Source organism: Elephantulus edwardii, unplaced genomic scaffold (genome assembly GCF_000299155.1).
Source record: "Elephantulus edwardii isolate Elephantulus edwardi_28Jun2011 unplaced genomic scaffold, EleEdw1.0 scaffold00077, whole genome shotgun sequence".
NCBI classification, from domain to species: domain Eukaryota; kingdom Metazoa; phylum Chordata; class Mammalia; order Macroscelidea; family Macroscelididae; genus Elephantulus; species Elephantulus edwardii.
Genome location: NW_006399827.1, coordinates 11,343,962 through 11,363,214, shown reverse-complemented (window position 1 = coordinate 11,363,214; position 19,253 = coordinate 11,343,962). Strand labels below are relative to the sequence as shown.

At 38.6% G+C, this 19,253-nt stretch overlaps 1 protein-coding gene across 1 annotated transcript in view; it reads right to left on the bottom strand.

Annotated features, from left to right (window-relative positions):
• Positions 1 to 6,275: 6,275 nt before the first annotated feature.
• Positions 6,276 to 19,253, bottom strand: part of CBX1 (chromobox homolog 1) — a 29,283-nt gene continuing 16,305 nt past the window's right edge. The window contains exons 2-5 of the mRNA XM_006889345.1: positions 11,257 to 11,433; positions 10,660 to 10,837; positions 9,958 to 10,052; positions 6,276 to 7,302 (exon numbers count right to left, since the gene is read on the bottom strand). Of these exons, the coding sequence (XP_006889407.1) occupies positions 7,158 to 7,302; positions 9,958 to 10,052; positions 10,660 to 10,837; positions 11,257 to 11,396 (558 nt within the window). The 5' untranslated portion in view covers positions 11,397 to 11,433 and the 3' untranslated portion in view covers positions 6,276 to 7,157. The remainder of the gene's footprint in view (positions 7,303 to 9,957; positions 10,053 to 10,659; positions 10,838 to 11,256; positions 11,434 to 19,253) is intronic.

Here is a 19,253-nt window from a genome sequence, read left to right as displayed (position 1 = left end):
TACAGACAGTTCTATCTTACAGGGTCACTGTAAGTTGAACGAGACAGCAGTGTGTGCTCTTCCTTTTATTAGGCTTCATTCAAATGGATTTTTAAAATATATTTTATTATCTTAAAAAGATCAAACTAGATCCAGTGTCAACCTCAGCCCTGTGTAGGATGATGAAGCAGGAGCTATTATATGAATAAATAAAAGATCTGAGTGGGGAATATAGCGATTTAGACATGTATTTCACCAAGACCTGAATTCTCTGGTTTTTGTGCCCTTTACTGGGACAATCTGAGTAGTCAAATAGCTTGATGATGGGGTACTTTCCAGAGCACCTCACCTCCTTCCACTAGCTTCATCCCACCTTTCAAAACCCTCAGCTAAGCCGCACCTTGTTGCCCTTCATGTTTGTTAGGCAACTAGCTGGAACAAGTGCCTTTCCAGAGAAAACATTCCCACAATGTTTCAAGTATTCTACCTCGGTCAGGAAGCACTGACCAAAAGCAGTAACTTGAGCACCTCAGAATAAATAACAGGTTTAGGGCACTAACCTATGAACAGGGAGCTCTCATATTGGTGTGGTTAGGAGCCCAAAGGCACACAGTTCCAATCCACCAGCTGCTTCATATGAGAAAGATGGGCAATCAACTCATGTGATTTACTGCCTCTGAAAACCTGCTGGAGGATCAACGTCAACTCTTGGCATATAACAGCCACCCCTCTGAAAAGGTAGGCAGCACGAATTTGGCATTGTGATACTAGGCTTAATACCTGGCTCTGAGAGAGTAATCTCAGAACTTCTACATTTAATTATCATAGTTATTTATAAAGTTTTATTTTTCTATCATAAATCTTCATCTTGTCATTTTGTCAGCATACCAAAGACAACCTTTACTTTATTCTCACAAAAGCCAGATGTGTACATGTCCCTGCAGAAGTGAGAACAGGAGACTTCAAAATCAGTTTGGATACAAGCCCTTGCCCTGATATGTAAAGATAGCAGTGAAAATCTTAAAAGCTAGTTCTTTTTCAGCCCACCACACTGCAGAATGGTAGGTTACACAGTATTTTTTACTTTATTCCAGATGCTGTGTGAACCAAGGAAATGAAATCTAGTTTACCTAGGAGACATGGAGAAAAGGTCAAGGAGCTGGAGCTCTGCTTGTTTTAAGCACACGTTGAATTAGATTAATTCAGTTGATAGAAGCCATTTAGTCTTCAGTGAAAGGCTTAAACAGCAACTGAAACAACTGCCTAGTTGTTCCAGAACCAGGCCTCAAAGTCAGCCAACCTGACCCTAAACAGGGCCATATTGGTCAAAGTCAGTTAAGTGTCATCACCTTGAATCCCAGCAACCCCATGTGTGTAAGAGAACAAACAACAGTCCTGTACCATCCTTAGAATTGTTGCAATGTTTGAGCCCATGATTTCAGCCCCTTTGCCAATCCAATTTGTTTAGGGTCTTTGGCTTTTTAGTGACCCTCTAATTTTACCATGCATGATGGCTGTAGGGATGTGTCCCTCCTGGAGCATGTCCAAAGTGAGATGATGTCTTGCCACCCTCTCGTAAGTATTCTGGCTATATTTCTTTCAAGACAGATTTAGACAGATTTATTCACCCTGCTGTCAGTTGCTGGTGCAGCCAATATTCTTCATCAAAACTGTAATTTAGAGGCATCAATCGTAGATCTTCCTTATTCATTGTTTACTTCTTGCATGCATGAGGCATTTGAAAATACCATGGCTTACTTAATCAGGTACACTATAAAGTGATGAGAAGCAAAGATACCACTTTGAAGACTAAAGTGGTCTTTTGCAGTAGATTTCCCCAGTAGAGTATGTCATTTATTTCCTATTTTTTTTGGATATTGATTGTGGATCCCAGTAAAATGAAATCCATGACAAGTTCAATATTTTTATGATACTGTGTACTCATCTAGTGAGGACTTTTAGATTTTATGTTGTTACAGCCAATACTGAGCAGTCTTTGATCTTCATTAACTTTGCTTTAAATTCTCTTTCAGCAAGCAAGGTTGTCTCCACGAGTGGGTTGTTTGTTTTTTTTAATTTCAATGAAAATTTACAGAGACTTTAGATTTCCATTCATTCATTGTTGCACTTTTCTCCCCTCTCAACCCTCCCCCCAGTACACTACCCTCTTGGAAAAGTAAGAGAAATTCTATCATTGTTTTACAATCCCTCCCCCCAGGTCCACTCCATTGTGCAGCCTTCGCTCTGGACTCCCGTCATGACAAAAATATCTAATCACATATCCCTTTTAAACAGTTTTCTCCCTCATCTGTTTCAGTACAGTATACATTATTGAACCCATCTTTCTCAGTCTCCCCCCAACCCCGATGTCAGTCCTGTTTTACAACAGTGGCACCATGAAGTATTTGTCCTTTTGTGACTGAGATATTTCACTCAGCATGTCCTCCAGGTTCACCCATTTTGAATAATATTGCATGAGTTCCTTGTTTTTCTATTATATATTTTTTTTATTTTGTGTGCGTGTACCGTCAAATCAGATCTGACTGGTACAGGAGGATATTGCGCCTCCTTCTCCGGTAGAGCATCTGGTGGATTCGAACCATGTTCCTCTGGGATTGCAGTGCAGCTTCTTGCCACTAGGCCACCAGAGCTCCTAGTTCCTTGTTTTTCAATGCAGTGTAGTATTCCATTGTGTGAATGTCACAGCTTCTCTGTTTGTTGATGGGCACTTAGGTTGTTTCCAACTCCTTGCTATTGTGAACAAAACATGACTGTTCTTTATATAGTCCAGCTTCTGGGATGATTTGCTCACAGACTAAATATCGTAAAGGGATAGATTCCTACAGACCCTTCCTGATTTTAAACCAAGCAGTTTCCCCTTGATCTGGTCAAACAACTGTCTCTTCGTCTATGCAGGGATGCTGGAGTTTCTTATTCACTAGTCCATAAATTGTTAGGACCCACATGGTCTGATGCCTTTGCAGAGTCAATAAAATGTAGGTAGTCTACTTTCAGCCAAAATCTGTGCCCTCTTTTTTGATTTTCTGGCAGTTACTTGTTGACATATTGCTGCAACCATATTTATTTCTCTTTAGCAAAAATTTAATTGATATAAAAGTCAAGTATGATTTAAAAATCCATTTTGGATAAATAGTACCTTGGTACAGTCACAAACCACCAGACAAATCAACAAAGTAAAAAAACCTGATGTTGGGTAGTGTAAGATATGCCAGGCAATAGAAATAGAGACTGTAGAAACAGAATTGTCTGCACATATTCTAAATTCTTTTTTCTTGCCTTACTGCTGTCATCTTACTTGCCTAAGCCAAAGAAAAAAGCCATAAGAAATTATTTCGACGCCCCGACTCCCCAGCAGAGTCCAGTATGCTTTTCATTCCAGGTGGGATAGGTTTATTACTCTTTTCATTTGCTTTCAAGGCATTATTGATCTATTCAGGGGGAAGTTCCAAAGCCAATCATGATTAAAAGTCATCGATAAAAGCATTGAGCTGTAGTAAACTTAGCACAAACTAATGTGTGGATACAGTTTTTCTTTGTTGTTGAGTCAAGTACAATTCATAGTGACCCTGAATAGTGTACAGATCTGAACCCTGTCCTATCTTATATCATCCTAACACCCTTAGCTCACTGCCACAGTCACAGTTATCTTGGGGGTCTTAAATTCCTGTCATCAAACTTCATTATCAAAACCACCAGATTTTTGTGATTTTACTTTTTTATCTCAACACACCACAATACTTCTACCTGAGAACTGCCTTCTACTGCTAAAAGAGAAAAGATTTCCTGAATAGAATATCAACGTGATGCTTTTATTGCCATCAAATTCTGTAAAGGTGACTGAGCCTAGACATTTTTGTTCAGTCCTATCAGTTTTAATTACTAAAACATTCCTCACTAGTTGAGCCTGCACATCATATCACCGTACTAATTTTATTTAAACAAAGCTCAACTCCATAGTTCAGGATCTGGAGTTATTTCAGAAAGAGCCAGCTCTGAATTTTAGAGTTCTGGTTTCACCAGATTATTTTGCAGTATCAACTTCCTTTTTCATTTTCCCTTGCATAGGAGGTAAATAATTGCTTATAATGTAGATTCCTACTTCTAAGGGCTAGAGATAGATGTACTGTACACACATGGCCAAATATCAAATGGCCAAAGGTTAAAATGAAATTGAGCTAAGCCCAAATATGACCATCAGAGAGTCAGTTCTGAAATATAAGATTAGTGCTGACATTAACTGTTAAAGTGCACATTTTGGATACTAAACAGACAACAGAAAATAGCAATGGAGCAGGTACTTGAGAGGCGCTTCAATAAAGGGCACTGTCATCTTTGTAAGCAAGTTTCCCCAATAGTAAACGAAGTAAAAACCTCTCTTTTCAATGCCTGGGTGTGTCCGTGGTGATGGGTGTCATTTCATCAAAGCCCTGCAAACAAGTTTTTGCATTGCCTGAAGAAATGCTCTCTGAATACTTTCTGAAGACAACTTAGTAAGATTAGTACACCTATTCATATTTCTTTACTCCTAGGGCTTCTGTATGGATTTGTGGTTTCACCAGGTACTTAAAACTTTTGCTTTGGATCTAGAACTGTGATAAGTGGGTTTTTTGGGGGGTGAAAATTACCAAAATATTTGTCTTCTCCGTAACTTCCATTGTGTGAATAATCAACTCAGGCATCTTCCCTGGGGGAGATTTACATGGTTTTTACAACCTTAGAGGAGTGTCAGACATGACAATGAAGTGTAGGTTGCAAAAAGTAATAAAGCAGAATAAAGCCTATTTTGAACAAATGATAAGGCTATTCAGTTAGATCCTTTACATTCACATTCTTTTTTTTTTTTCTTTCTATAATTATATTTTATTAATTTTCATAAACATTTACAGAGATTTTGGGCTTCCACTCATTCATTGTTGCACTATTCTCTCTACCCTCCTCCCAGTTTGTTCTTGTACATTCACATTCTTAGGTAACTATAGAGCGCAGTGTTACTGCCAAACCACTACACCAAAAAGGCCTCTCCAAGACTCAGACCTTTAGTAAGCCCCCAGCTCCACTTTCCTCCCTCCAGAATTTCCTCTTGGAGCCTTTTTTGGGGGAAAAAAGTATCTGTACTTCAAGTTTATTTGAAACAAGTGCTATGCATCAGTGAGAAGAGTTGTTAAACTGATTTGATCTCTGTGGAAATTCTTTTATGAATGATAAAGCCTAGCTCCACTTGGTTATAAGATGGAAAATAACAAAATGGAGAATATTTATATTCAGTGCTTAAACATGGGGCTAATTCTTGAAATTTCTGGAAGGACTTGATTACTATATATTCCTTGAATCCCTCTCAAAGATAGGTCATGTCAAAAGATTTCCATAGGCTAGCTTTTTTTTAAATAAATAAAAAAGTAATAGCCTACCTCTGTGCTAGGCTTAGAAGCAGTGGCATCCACTTCTGAAATAGCTTACCTCCGGAAACTCTTAAGAACGTAGAGAAACGATGAAGGCTATATAAGTGTTCAGGTCTTTCGTTAACAACATGCTAGGCAATCACACTTGTCCAATGTGATTGTCAACTATTTTTAGATACAGCTACATAGATCCCAACCTAATTTTGGCCAAGGTCATATCTAAGAAATACCAAATATTCAACCTAGAAATCCCATGTTTCCACACGTTAACAGTCTGAAGTGCTCAATAAATGTAGAGTCACTGGAGCAATTATACTTAATAAATATTTAATAAATCAATATAGCAAGCTACCAAAATATTTAAGCCAGTAATCATATTTTCAAGCCTATAGTGATGAAGAAATAACGTATGGTGAAACTGATTATAAAGCAATAGCTGACAAGGACTTATGGCAAGACTAAATCAAGACAGAAATCAGGGATTATAAATCTATAGCTTTATTAAGACAAAAACAAGGGTAGTATGAAGTTTACATTTAAACAGTTTTCACAGAAATCTAACACATGCCTAGAAAGATTTTACAATGGCACTCTAATGTCAAGATATGATGAATCTCATGATTGAAGACAAAGCATTTCAGATATCAGTTAATTCTTAGGATTAGAAAAAGTTTTAGATGAACCACTGCCCCAGTGAAAGTTTAATCTTCTCCTGAGACAAGGGCTTTTGAAATCTTTCAACCTTTGAATTGCTTCAATGAAACTTGTGCTATTAGTAATTGAACCCTGCTATCAATGGTTTCAGAGTTCAAAGTTCAAAAACCAGTGGCGCTTGAAACTTCCACTCTTCTTTCCTCTCTGAATCTTCACCCCACCCCTAAATACTTAGCCAGTGGCTTGGATGGACAAGCTGGTATTTGTGACTTACTGGAAAAGAAAGGGTCTGTCAATTTCAAGATTTAGCACCTCTAAGACAGAACCATTTGCCTTTGTATACTTGACAATAAAAAACATTCTTTCCCATTTCCATCTAAAAAATGACGACTTTGGTAACTTACTGGCATAGTCCTTTGCAGGGACAGCATTAAGCTCAGGCAGGGAACATCTTGGCTTACAAGTTCGAGGCATTCAGAGGCTTTAAACAGTCTTTCAAAGTCATTGTTTATGTTGCCAGTGACACTTTTTAAAAATCAGGTAAAATTATTCTGGACATAGAATCAAATCAATAGTTCGGTTCTTCCTATTTCATCATTTCCCTAATCAGGCCCCAAATTTTAGCAAAATTGATCCTATCCATTTCCCATCTTTCCCACCCATCCCTCCCACCCCTCAAATAATACACCAGTAATAGCCAAAAACTACACACATGCTACGCTGTAAAAATGGAGAGTTAACACTATTGGGAAGAAGGCTGTGGGTTGTGGAGATGCTCTTTGAAGATCCACAGTATCTCTCTGCTCTCCCACACACCCACTCTGCAAAGTTTTGTCCTTCATAGAAGGCCCTCTGCTTTTCTCAGCAAAGTGCAGAATGGGTTGCCTTTAAACACTTATCCGTCCCCTCCACTGGGATGGGTGTGCAATCTATACAGCATGGAACAGCTTTAAAGCACTTGGGTCACTGCAGGGCACAGAAACTACCGGCTCTTCAAAGGACATCTTCTCAAGCCACTTCTATGGTGTCAAGACAAGTAGAACTCCTTCCCTCCCCACTTTAAACCTGTCACAGCATTGTGACAGGGGCTGGTACTCAACAGAGTTAATTTTTGTCATCTTTTTTATCATCATCCTCTGAGGGGTAGGAATGCCACGTCAGCCTTTCCTCATAGAAGGATATGACAACCTGTGGGCACTTGACATTGGCTTCCTTGGCAGGGACCAGATCAGCCTCATCAGAGTTTTTCCTGCAGAGCAAAATAAGAGAGATTTTTGAGACAAGGTGCTAGGTGCCTCCTAAATTGGATCACCCAGGGTATAGGGCTTTAAAAATATTTCCAAAAGAGACAGGCTGGCTAGAAAAGGGTGACAACAATGGCTTAAGCAACATTTACTGTCAGCTTTTAGTCAAGTGACATTTCATGGAATATCTCCCTTGTAAAATTTCTCTTGTGGTCTTTGCCCAAAGTTGTGTCACTTGGCTCACCTGTAATACCTGAACCTCTGGGAAAGTTTATCTTGCTACCTACCACCACACACACATAAAAAAGACAACCAACCACCACCCTGCAATTAGGCAAAAAAAATCCCCCAAATCTCACAATAATCCAAATACTATCTCCCAGTGATAAAAGCCTCAGAGATTTTTGACTTTGTAATAGATAATAGAATTTAACTTGATAGTGTATACAGTCCGAGCTAAAGCAGTGGTTATTTTCTTGCTTACTACATTATACTATGGAACACTACCAAATGCCATGTTCCTGCAAATGTGACACAACTCCAGGTGCTTTAACAAAGTACTTTTAACACTGGAAGGTAGAAAAGAAAGGCAATAAGTATAGGATGGAATCTCTAACTAGCTACCATCCCAAACCAGGAACCAATAAGTCAAAGCTACATAGCTTAAAAGAACCGGAATAAGCCTGCCCAATATGTTTTTGAGCAATGATCCTAAGAAATAATATGGAAAACTAATGGTATGAGGAACCTAAGGCAGGCTGCCCTATGTTGACAATTCAATACTATCCTCACCTAATAAATTAATATATTTGCTGTATTTAAAAATGGCCAAGTATCTCCTCCACTCACCAGGAAAAATCACTTTTTTGACCTTGGCTTCGCAATCAGTGTCGACCCTTATCTTAAATTCTAGAGTTACAATCTTTGTCCACAGTACTGAATCATCAGAATAGTAAAATCATCAGCAATATGAAGATGTTACTATTACTCAAGATTTATCACACACAGAGGAAAGAATTTCAATTAGGTTGTATAATTCTTGGTAGCTTTCTCCCATATGCTATACCTTGTAAGTAAACTTTTCTCGTGTAGGCTAGCAACAAATCAACTAAGGTTATATTTAAACACCTAGAGAATTCATAGAAGGAAAACAAATCTAGTTAGTTATGAAAAAGGCTTCCTTCCAGTGGTGCTAAAGTTAACTTAGATGCATGTTTCACAGAAGGTTCCAGATTCACAAAAGACAAACAGCTAGAATGCTAGAGCACTGGTAAAGGCTTAGAATTATTCACTCCTAATTTTATATTTTAGTGATTGAGATCCACTTTGGAAAAAATTAGGGTGACATAAGCATATTTTAATGTGCAAGAAAAGGGGAAGAAAAGCTGCTTTTTTAACTGAAAGGAAACTATAGAAATAGAAAATTTTACCATATATGTAGTTGGAAAATGTTATCTGGCTGGAAATAAATAAGTTTTTTTAGCAAAAAAAAAAAAGAAATAGAAAATTTTGGATTAATTAGTTTTTAAGATTCTCAAGTTAACTGCCTTCATTAAACTATTTCATGGGGTATTACTATCACTTGATTTATACTTGTTCTGCTCCCTCTTATAACATGGTTACGTTTCAAAGACTTGATCATTGTGCAAAATCTGCACAATATGAGTGCTGGGGCCTACACCTTGACTTGGATATTGGTGGTGTTCCCTCTTAACCTGTGCCTCTGGATGGATGGATGGATGGATGCGGAGCCCTGAGGGGTTGGGGATAATGGATGGATGTTGCCTGATGTTCACCGTCTCCAACCCTAAGCAGGAATTCCACTTATCTTGTCTCCTCTTAGCCCCATAACCATTTATAGCTCCCTTCTCAGCATCCCTCACTCATTCGTTCAGTATCTTCAGGCCCTCATCTGTCTGACCTTTGCCCACCCAAAAACTCCCACTGCACTCGCTGTGGCCAGACCAAGATATCCAGGACAAACAGGTGAAGGGCCAGTTGGTTACCATCCCCAGTCATGATCAGGGCCATTTGTATAATATTCCAGGTGGCCTGTATGGGGCACAAGCTATAAGAGAAACATTTGAGAATTTTTTCCAAAGTATTGTAAATGTAAACTGTCATAACAAGACGGTACCAAATAAGTGAGGAGTAGATTTAAAGAAAAAAAGAGGCTAGCTCTGTATTCTTGAATAAAGAGGTCCTGCTGACCCCTGCTGGCTGATTCTGGAAAAGAATAAACTGAACAAAGGTACTTAAACTGATTCCTAACTTCTGAGAAGTAAATACGATCTCCTGGGACCAGCCCGGTCTTTATTAAGAAGGTGGTAGAAGGGAAGGGTGGACCAATCACATTTCACATATTTTTTTTCCTTTTATCTACAGAAAGGAAATGTGATTCCTCCCTTCATTCTCTCCATTGTAGATTTTCTCCCACCTCCTAAAAAAAAACGGGCAAAGATCTAAGAGTCCTAAGGGCCCCTACCTGTAACTCATGAGTCCAAGTTGGCAGTCGGGCCGAGGGTCACTATCGAAGGACTATGTCATCTTAAAGATTTCACACCTGGGCGACTGGAATTTCCAAGGTCCAGCTCTTTTCCTCTGGCATGGAACATGGGAAGAAGAAAAAAACAACTACACAGAGCCACTGGCTGACTCACCATTTCATCAGGAACATGAGCTCTCCACTGGAGTCTGTAGCTCCAATAATCCGCTCTGGCTCCAAACCCCGGGCAAAGCCTCGTGGCTTTTCTGACTGTAAAAACCAAATGGGTAGAACATTTTTATCTATATGGGATGTAACTTCAGACTGGAGTTATACCTATTTCTCTGCTTAATGTAATCACAAACTTTGTCACTATGTCATCAGTACCTTGGTTCCAAGCAATAGGTTTTAGGTTCCTTCTAAATGATTATTCCATCAAGATCTGAAGTGCTTGAGCTTTCCCTTATACAAAAAGGGACATATATAGCTCAAGCAAAATAAAATGTGCACAATGTTTTCTTCACCCTCAAAAGATGGCTTACTTCAAAGTGTTAAGTCTACTAAAGATCTACCTCAAACCTTCAACAATGGAAAATAAGTTTCTTTACACTTCTGTGTCCCCAGTATGTTACACATATTGCTTCTGTACCACAGATTAAGAGTAAATAGATTTATCTGCTTTTCTAGATTAAGCCCTCAAACACTTTGTGAGGATCAGCCTATCAAATGCCAGCCTATCAAATGCCAAAAGGACTGCAATGATTAAATGAGATCCAAGAAGGAGCACAACAGATTATCACTGAAATTGTCTGGGCTTCAAGTATTTTTGACGGCACTGTGAATTCTGGGGCAATAAAATTCTTACTTCTAGTCTTACCTCCTCTTTCTTCTTCTTTGGTTTACTTTCCTCTCCCTTATCTTCAGAATCAGAGTCAGCTTTGCGCTTGCCTCCCTCTGATTTATCTGTCTCATGAGCTGTTTTCTGTGACTGAAGAAACTCAGCAATGAGGTCAGGACAATCCAAGTTCTCTTCTGGCTCCCATGTGTTGTCCTCACTGAAACCGGAAGGCACAGGGAGTCATGCTTTACTCAAAGGAATAAAATAAACATGATGAGATGGTCTCCTTGGAAGAGAGGATATGAATAGCTAGATTTTATCCAAGAATAAGAATCTGGTAAAGCTGAAACTTTTTGAGGGCTTTTGATTACAAATTGGATGCTCAGAAGAAACTTGCCTCCCTCAAAAATTACTCACTCTTTGCAAACTTGAGTGTGTCTAAAGCCACTTTAAAAAAATGTTCTTCAGAAAGCATGTTTTGTATCAGTTTGTGCATGCAGGTAATTCTCCTAAGATGATAAAACCATAACAGACACACAATATCAATCACAGCATCCTGAACTTTGCACATTATTAGACTGCTGGTAAGTATTTGGCTACTAAACAAATGGATTTCTCTACAACAATGACACTTACTCTGAGAAACCCTTCCACTTTAGGAGGTACTCCACTTTGCCCTTTACCACTCGACGATCGAGAACTTTTTCCACCACATATTCTTCTTCTTCCTCTTCTAGTACTTCTTCCACTTTCTTTTTGTTTTGCTTTTTCCCCATAGTGCCCGCCAGCTTTCTGGTGTAAAGGTTGACGCTGCTAAAATGAAAAGGGAAATTAAAAGGACATTAGGCATACTCTTTTAAAAAATCTTCAAATTCATTGTCGTTGAGTCAGAAGCGACTCATAGTTGACCCTTCAGAGGGTTTTGGAGGCAGTAAGTTGCATGGGAGAAGATGGTTCATCTTTCTCCCATTAAGCTGGTGGAGCCAAACCAGCTGCCTTTAGTTTAGCAGCATAACTCCCTATAAACTGTGATACTAATGTTCTCTATGTTCTTCTTAGCAAAATAAATACTTGGTGACAAAAGCTGGATCATCATGATGATGTTGTGTGCCACTGAGCTGGAACTGACTCAAAGCTGACCCTCCTTGTGTGTTTTTTTAAAAAGAAAATTAGCTTTATTTATGTAAAGTAGAAAATCTGCAGTGTTAGAATTTGTAAAATGATTTAATCTTGAAAAATTTGCAACAGTATTTATGTACAAAACAGTAAAATAGGGTAAATCATACTGCTTTTGTTTGAGAGAGAAAATGTTTTCTCTACTGACTATACCTATATCACTTCGGTTTTCATTTTTAAGAAATTATTTTTTACATAGTGCTAGATTCATGCAGTATAATGTTTAAGTAGAAGCTAAGTCAATGATTATCAACAAATACTTTCAGATTAGACTTTTGTCATTACTTTTTCTGTATCTAAATAGGTTTCATATTAAAAAACATACATATATCTATGATGTAAGCTTATTGTTATGAAATTTACTGTATAAACCCACAGTTGATAGAAATAGAATACTGATGACTCTATATGTATATTTAATACAATGAATGATATCAATGTTTGCCACAAATGAAAATGAAAAAAATTGTAGGAACAGAAGTAACAGAAATTAGGTATAAATGCCCATATTTATTAGAGAAGTCAGATTTTCTTTTTTTTTTTTTTAGATTTTCATTTTTTTTAATAAAAAAAGATGGAACTCATGATGAATTTGTACGTCATCCTTGCACAGGGGCCATGCTAATGTTTTCTGTATCTTTCCAATTTTAGTATTATGTGCTGCTAGAGCAAGCACTTCAGTGTGTTTTCAGAGGCAGTTAATCACCCAGGAGGAGACTGCTCCTTCTCCCTCGGAGCAGCTGGTGGATTTGAACAGTGTACTACTGGACTGCAGCATGGCTTTTTACCAAACTTCTTACCAACAGGCCACCAGAACATAATCAATGACATTAAAATTGTATGCTGTGTGGATTAAAAGTACATATACTGGGGGGGGGGAGTACATTTATTAACCTCCATATATAGCCAATAATTTTCTGACACACAGTGAAGAAAATTAGTTCATAAGGTGGAGGTTATGTGCCATCGAGTCGCCTGTGACTCATAGCGACCCTATGTACAACAGCCCTAAACCCTGCTCTATCCTGTGCCAGACACACCTACCTCCATTACCCTAGTCACTGAATCAATCCACTTCATAGAGGATCTTCCTCTCCTGCGCTGTCCCTCCACCCTCCCAAGCATGAAGTCCTTCTCCAAGGACTGGTCCCTCCTTGCATGAACCTGTTCGTTTTCTTAGCAGTCCATGGTATGGTCAATACTCATCTCCAACACTACAGCTCAAAGGCATCAATTCTCCTTCTATCCTCCCTAGTCATTGTCCAGCTCTCTGACTAATAGCAAATGACTGCAAAGACCATGGCCTGTATCAGATGCACCTTAGTCTCCAGAATGACACCACTGCTCTTCAGTACTTTGGAGAGGTCCCTAATAGCAGACTTTCCCATTGCAATACGTCATTTAATTTCCTGGTTGCTGGAGCCAAGAGTGTTGACTGTGGAGCCAAACAAACTAAAGCTGTGAACAATCTCAGTCTCTTCACCATTCATCCTGACACTGCCAATTAGCCCAGTGGTGAGAATCTTTGTCTTCTTGATACTGAGCCTTAATCCATATTGAAGGCTGCAATACTTGACCTTCTGCAGCAAGTGCTTCAGGTCCTCCTCAGTTTCAGTAAGCAGGGTTGTGTCATCTGCATAATGCAGACTGTTGATGACTCTTTCAGCAATATGGATGCCACACTTCTCACATAGCCCAGCCTCCAAGAAGGTAGCCACAACTAATCTCACAGCAAAATTTCTTTACTTTTACACATCTATTTAAAATTTCCACACCCATTCTTTATAAAAATTGAAGAAATCTCCCATTACCTGTCACCATAAAACATGGTACCTAAAATGCTATATTAAATTCAAAGAAATAGCATTTAAGCATAATAAATATACATTAAGAAAGTCTAATGGCTTAGTGGAAACGATTCACACAGTCAACACAAAGTCACAGTTTAAATCCACCAGCTGCTTTGCTGGAGAAAGGCAATCTCTTCCTGTGTAATTTACTGCCTTTGAAAACCTGCTGGAAGGTCTGCTATAGGTTCTGACTTGATAGTACATGTCACCACCACACCACACATTAAAAAGGCATACACATAATCAATCCTCTGATGAATATTTTCTTATTCTTTGTATGTTTTCCCATGCTATTAATACTGAGCTCATTCTTTTTATATTGCAGGGAATAGCTTGTTCAACTTATTAAGCAGCTAATTTTTCTTTTTTTATATTATCTATTCTTCCGCACTATTAAAATATCCTGTTGAACCTTCAGGGTTTTATACAGTCTTTTCTGAATGCCATTGTGTGTTTGTAATTCACAGATTTATTAATTTTCTGTTCTACTTACATTATTTCATTATTTATTTCTAAAACTAAAGAAAATCCACAAAAAAAGGCCAATTAAGAGTACTGACAGTAATTTGGCAAATGGATGGGGAAAAATAAAAAATAACTGGAATGAATTCATTTGTAAAATACATCCTTGAGGGGGAGCTCTGGTGGCCTAGTGGTAAGGAGCTGCAACTACAATCCCAGAGGCTCACGGTTCGAATCCACCAGATGCTCTGCCCGGAAAGGAGGGACAATATCCTCCTGTACCAGTCAGATCTGATTTGACGGTACACGCACACACACAAATAATAATAAAATAAAAATGAAAAAAAAAATACATCCTTGATCTGAATCTGATAGTTTTCAAATGCTAAAATTTTAGAACTGCTAGTTCTAACTCACAGCAGCCCTCCACTGGGTTTCTAAGGTTGTAAGTCAAAATGAAAAGAGAATATCTATCCTTTTCCCTTGGAGCTGCTGGTGCTGGTAAAGTAGTCCAAAGCAAAATGTGCAACTAAATAAAAAGGCAGTGTTTCTCTAGTGGTGCAAATCCACCAGCTGTTTTGAGGTAGTAAGATATTCAGTCTCTTCCTATTAAGATTTACAGCCTTGAAAACCTGATGGAAAATATGACTCGGAATCTATTCTACTACAGTGAGTGAATGCAATTTGTCTTCCATTCAAACCTTTGAGTGCCTGTTCCTGTCAGTAGGTGGCGCCATAAGATATAAACAAAACAAATTTGGTTGACAAAACTGGTTGACTCTACAACTCAATTGTTCATAGTGGCCTAGAATGAGGCCTAGAAGGAGGCTATGTTATCCAAAAAAACAAAACAAAAAACAAAAAACAAAACCCCCATGTTTAAGGCAATGTCCATTAGGATTAAACTGGTTATTCCCATCATTGCTGAGTAGAAGAAAGCATGTTAGAAAGAGCCTACTTACAGACTATCTGAAAACCAATGTACGTACACCTTTTAAAATCTCAGGATAATTTATGAATCAGTAATATTACCATTATCTACAGATATTTAAGTTTATAACTTTCAGAATATTCCTGTGTCTACATATATTAATAATTCAGACTTCATTAAAAGAAACATTTGCGGGGTTCCTAAAAATCTTTTGCCCCTGTGGAGGGTAGCTGAGTTGGGACGGACTCAATGGCAGTGGGTTTGGTTTTGATGCTGAATACTTAAGTGAGTAAGAAGTAGTCTCTACCTACCTGAGGCTTAATGTCTTCTAGAGATACCTCTTCCACTAAAGGTATTCTGAACTCTTGAATGATGGCACAAAAGAATATTTCCTGAGGTGTTAAGTGTGGCCCAAGGCAACATCCAAGGCACCTGCCCACACAATTTTGAATTATATACTTGAGCTTTCCTAAAATCAGAAGCAGTTATTTTTTCTACATTCTCCCTTCTTATGCATGGTTTTATTTCCTTGCCCTCTATTTTTCAGAGCTGGTGCCAGAAGACTGGGCTTTTTCTTCTGTTATTCCCAGACTAATCAGTGGTTTGTTGTAAAGAGCCTTCATGTTTCATAGTGTCCCTGTATACAAAAGCTCTGAACCCTGCCTTGTCCTGAGCCAACCTTATTGTCTCTGACACACCTACCCTCATTACCCCAGTCACTGAGTCAATCCATCTCTTGTGCTGTCCCTCTTCAAGGACTGCTATCTCCTTGCAACATGCCCAAAGTATGTCAGTCACACTGAGCTTCTGAATCCTTGCCTCCAAGGAGCAGCCTGGTTTCACCCGCTCTGGGACGAACCCGTTAGTTCAGTGGACTGACTGTAAATCTTCCATTAATTTTTGGCTAGCTTTGGCCTGTGATTCAGAGTCTGTACTTCTTCCTGGTGGCTTGTGGTAAGGAACTGTGGTGCCAACACAAAAGTATACAGTTCGGATTTACCAGGTGCTCTGTGGGAAGATTGGCAATCTCTTCAAATGTGATTTACGGCCTTTGAAAACCTGCTGGGAGGTCAACTATGGGTCAGTTCTGTCCTGACATAGTATACAACACTTCTTCCTAGTAGGAAATGTCATCAGGAATTCTGATAGCCATAAGACAAGCATTATTTCATAAGGAAGGGAAAAAAATCTACTGTGCCTCTGGATAAATGTAGTAGTATTTTCTTGCAAGGACAAGTACAACTCCTTGCTTGCTCTGTCAGCTGAAGAGGCAACAAGATTCTGTCAGTCTTTGGCTACTGTACAGAAGAAAAAGAAATGAATTAACATCTGTTGGTTATAAGGTTTATCAAAATTCTCTACATTAAATTCAGACTTGGAAATTAGCCAATATTCTTTCTCAACAGATGAAAGGTAAGCATAGGGTTCAAAAAGCTCAAATTAGCTGCCATTGAATAGGTTCCAACTCACAGTAACCCTCCATCTACCAGGTTTCCCAGGCTGTAAATAATAACTGGACAAGACTGCCCACTTCTTTCCCTTTAAGCAGCTGGTGGATCTGAACCACAGGTGGCAGACTCTTGATTAGCAGCACAGTACCCTAAGCATTATACCACAGGAGTGCCAATCATCTAAAATTGTCCCTTGAAAACTTTCCAGAGGAATTAAAGAAGTAAAGAGAAAGCACTCTATTACTAATGTCTTAGTATTAGTATTCAGAGTTATTTAAGGTTCTGTGTTGTTTACATTAATAACTACCTGGCTTTAAAAAAAGTATTGACTCATTTGAGCCTGTTACTATAAGAACCTTAAGAGTCAGAACTACTTCTGGCTTATCTCCAGCTACTTCCAGTCTCTCTTTCCTTTATTATTAGCATAAAGTCAAAGAAGAAGCGATAAACTAGAATAAAACTATAATCAACCTTTCAAGTTAGGTAAAAAAGCCCCCCAAATGGGGATATGGAAATGAGTCACCTTTTCATTTTCATCACATTTAATTCATTTTCTTATAAGTAACTTAAATTTAAGAGGTGAAGATCCCCTGCCTCTGAGTTTCAAAAATGGTTCACCCCAATATCAGTCAGCTTAGAGTGTATTTTTTTCCCTTGAAAATCTCAGCCAAGTCTCCCAATATAAAATTCTTTCTTGTTTAAATGGCTCTCTAGTTTGCTTGGTATATTTTCACTCAAGTCATAATAAGAAGGGGGGAAAAAGTTACTCAACAGAGATGTAATAGATACAATATAAACAGATACAAATATAAACCTAGCAGTATGGCCACCACAGGAGCCTCAAATAACTTGGTCAAATCTAACTAGAACTCATCACACAATGCTGCAGATAGAAACAGCTGGGTTAAGTGAGCTGCAATACTTTTTGAGTAAATATTACTGTCATGTTTTAAGATGCTTACAAGAGCAATACTTGCTTTACAGCTTACAAAGTGCTACCACATGTCATTTCATTTTATCCACAAAATCATCCTAAGACAAGCAGTTCAGCTGTTATCTCTAATGCAAAGATAGCAAAACATGCACAGGGTTTTTAAAAGTTGTAAACTGCATGGGAAGAGACTGTCCATCATTCTCCCTCAGAGCAGCTAGCAGATTCAAACTGCTCATCGAGGGTTTGACAATGCAACTTCCTACAGACTACGCCACCAGAGCACCCTAGAACCTATTTAGATGCAATAAATCACCTAACTTCACACAATTAAAAATACGCATCACAAAACTTCTATAAGGGTTAGGGTAAAATTTCTTTTAACAAGGATAAGTTGAGTCCTGCTACATACATAAAATTAGAAGCTAGCTGTAAATAAGATACCAACACTCTAGTCTGTAAAAAGCAGAAGGACAAAGAGGTCTCTTGAGATGGACCCTCTTTACAATTTGTCTTTCTCAAAAGTAACAAAGTGACTGGTAATCATTTTCAAGAAAAGACCTTGACAGGTAAAGCTCTATTTTAAAAATAAGCGTTTTTTAATCAGTTACTAGAATAAGAAGCTATTGTTAATTTAATAAGCAGACAGTACCAAAGTGCTGATTTTTAATGCTTCTGTAAAACCTCCAAGACTTTAAACATTGACAAGTGTTAGATAAAACAGAGTATTTGAAGTTCAGTATCTAACAAGTAGTCTGAAGAGACAACTACTGAGAAAACACTAATTTTATGAAACCAAAATTAGTTTGTCTTCCAGTGAATCTAAGAGTAGTGTAGATCTTAAGAAGCATGTGATTCCCCCCTCCCCCCCCATCTATCCTCTACTGCAGCTAACAGCAGAAAATGGTAAGGAGGAGCAACACAGCTTTGAAGGCAGAAGACTCTTCACCATCCATCCTGACATTGCCAACTGGCCCAGTGGTGAGAATCTTTTTCTTCTTGATACTGAGCCTCAACCCATATTGAAGGCTGCAGTCCTTGACCTTCTGCAGCAAGTGCTTTAAGTCCTTCTCAGCTTCAGCAAGAAGGGTTATCATGAACATAATGTAGACTGTTTATGAATCTTCCTCCAATCCTGATGCCACATTTTATAGAGCCCAGCCTGCATATAGATTGAAAAGGTATGGAGAAAGGACACATCCCTGGCGTACACCCTTCTCAGTTTTGAACCATGCAGTGTTTCCTTACTCTGTTCTGACAAGAGCCTCCTAGTCAAAGTTTAGGTTTCGCATAAGCACAATCAAGTATTCTGGGATTCCAATTCTTCACAGAGTCAGCCAGCTTGTTGTGATCCAGACAGTCAAATGCCTTTGCATAGTAAATGAAACACAGACATTCTTCTGGTACTCCCTGCTTTAGGCCAAGAATCATATAACATTAGCTATAATATTCCTAGTAACATAACGTCTTCTAAACCCAGCCTGCACTTCAGGGAGTTGTTCCAGTCATTTGTAGATAATCTTCAGCAGAATATTGCTTGCAGGTGTTATTAATGATATTGTTTGAGAATTTCCACATTCTGTCAGGTCACCTTTCTTTGGAATCGGAACAAATATAGATCTCTTCCAGTCAGTTGGCCAGGTGGTTGTCCTCCAGATTTCTTGGCACAATATACTTAGCACATCCAGGGTAGTGTCTGTTTGTTGTCCATTGTTGTTGTTGTTATGTGCCATCGAGTCATTTCCGACTCATAGCGACCCTATGCACAACAGCTCTAAACCCTGCTCTATCCTGCGCCAACCGCACCACCTCTGACACACCCATCCCCATTA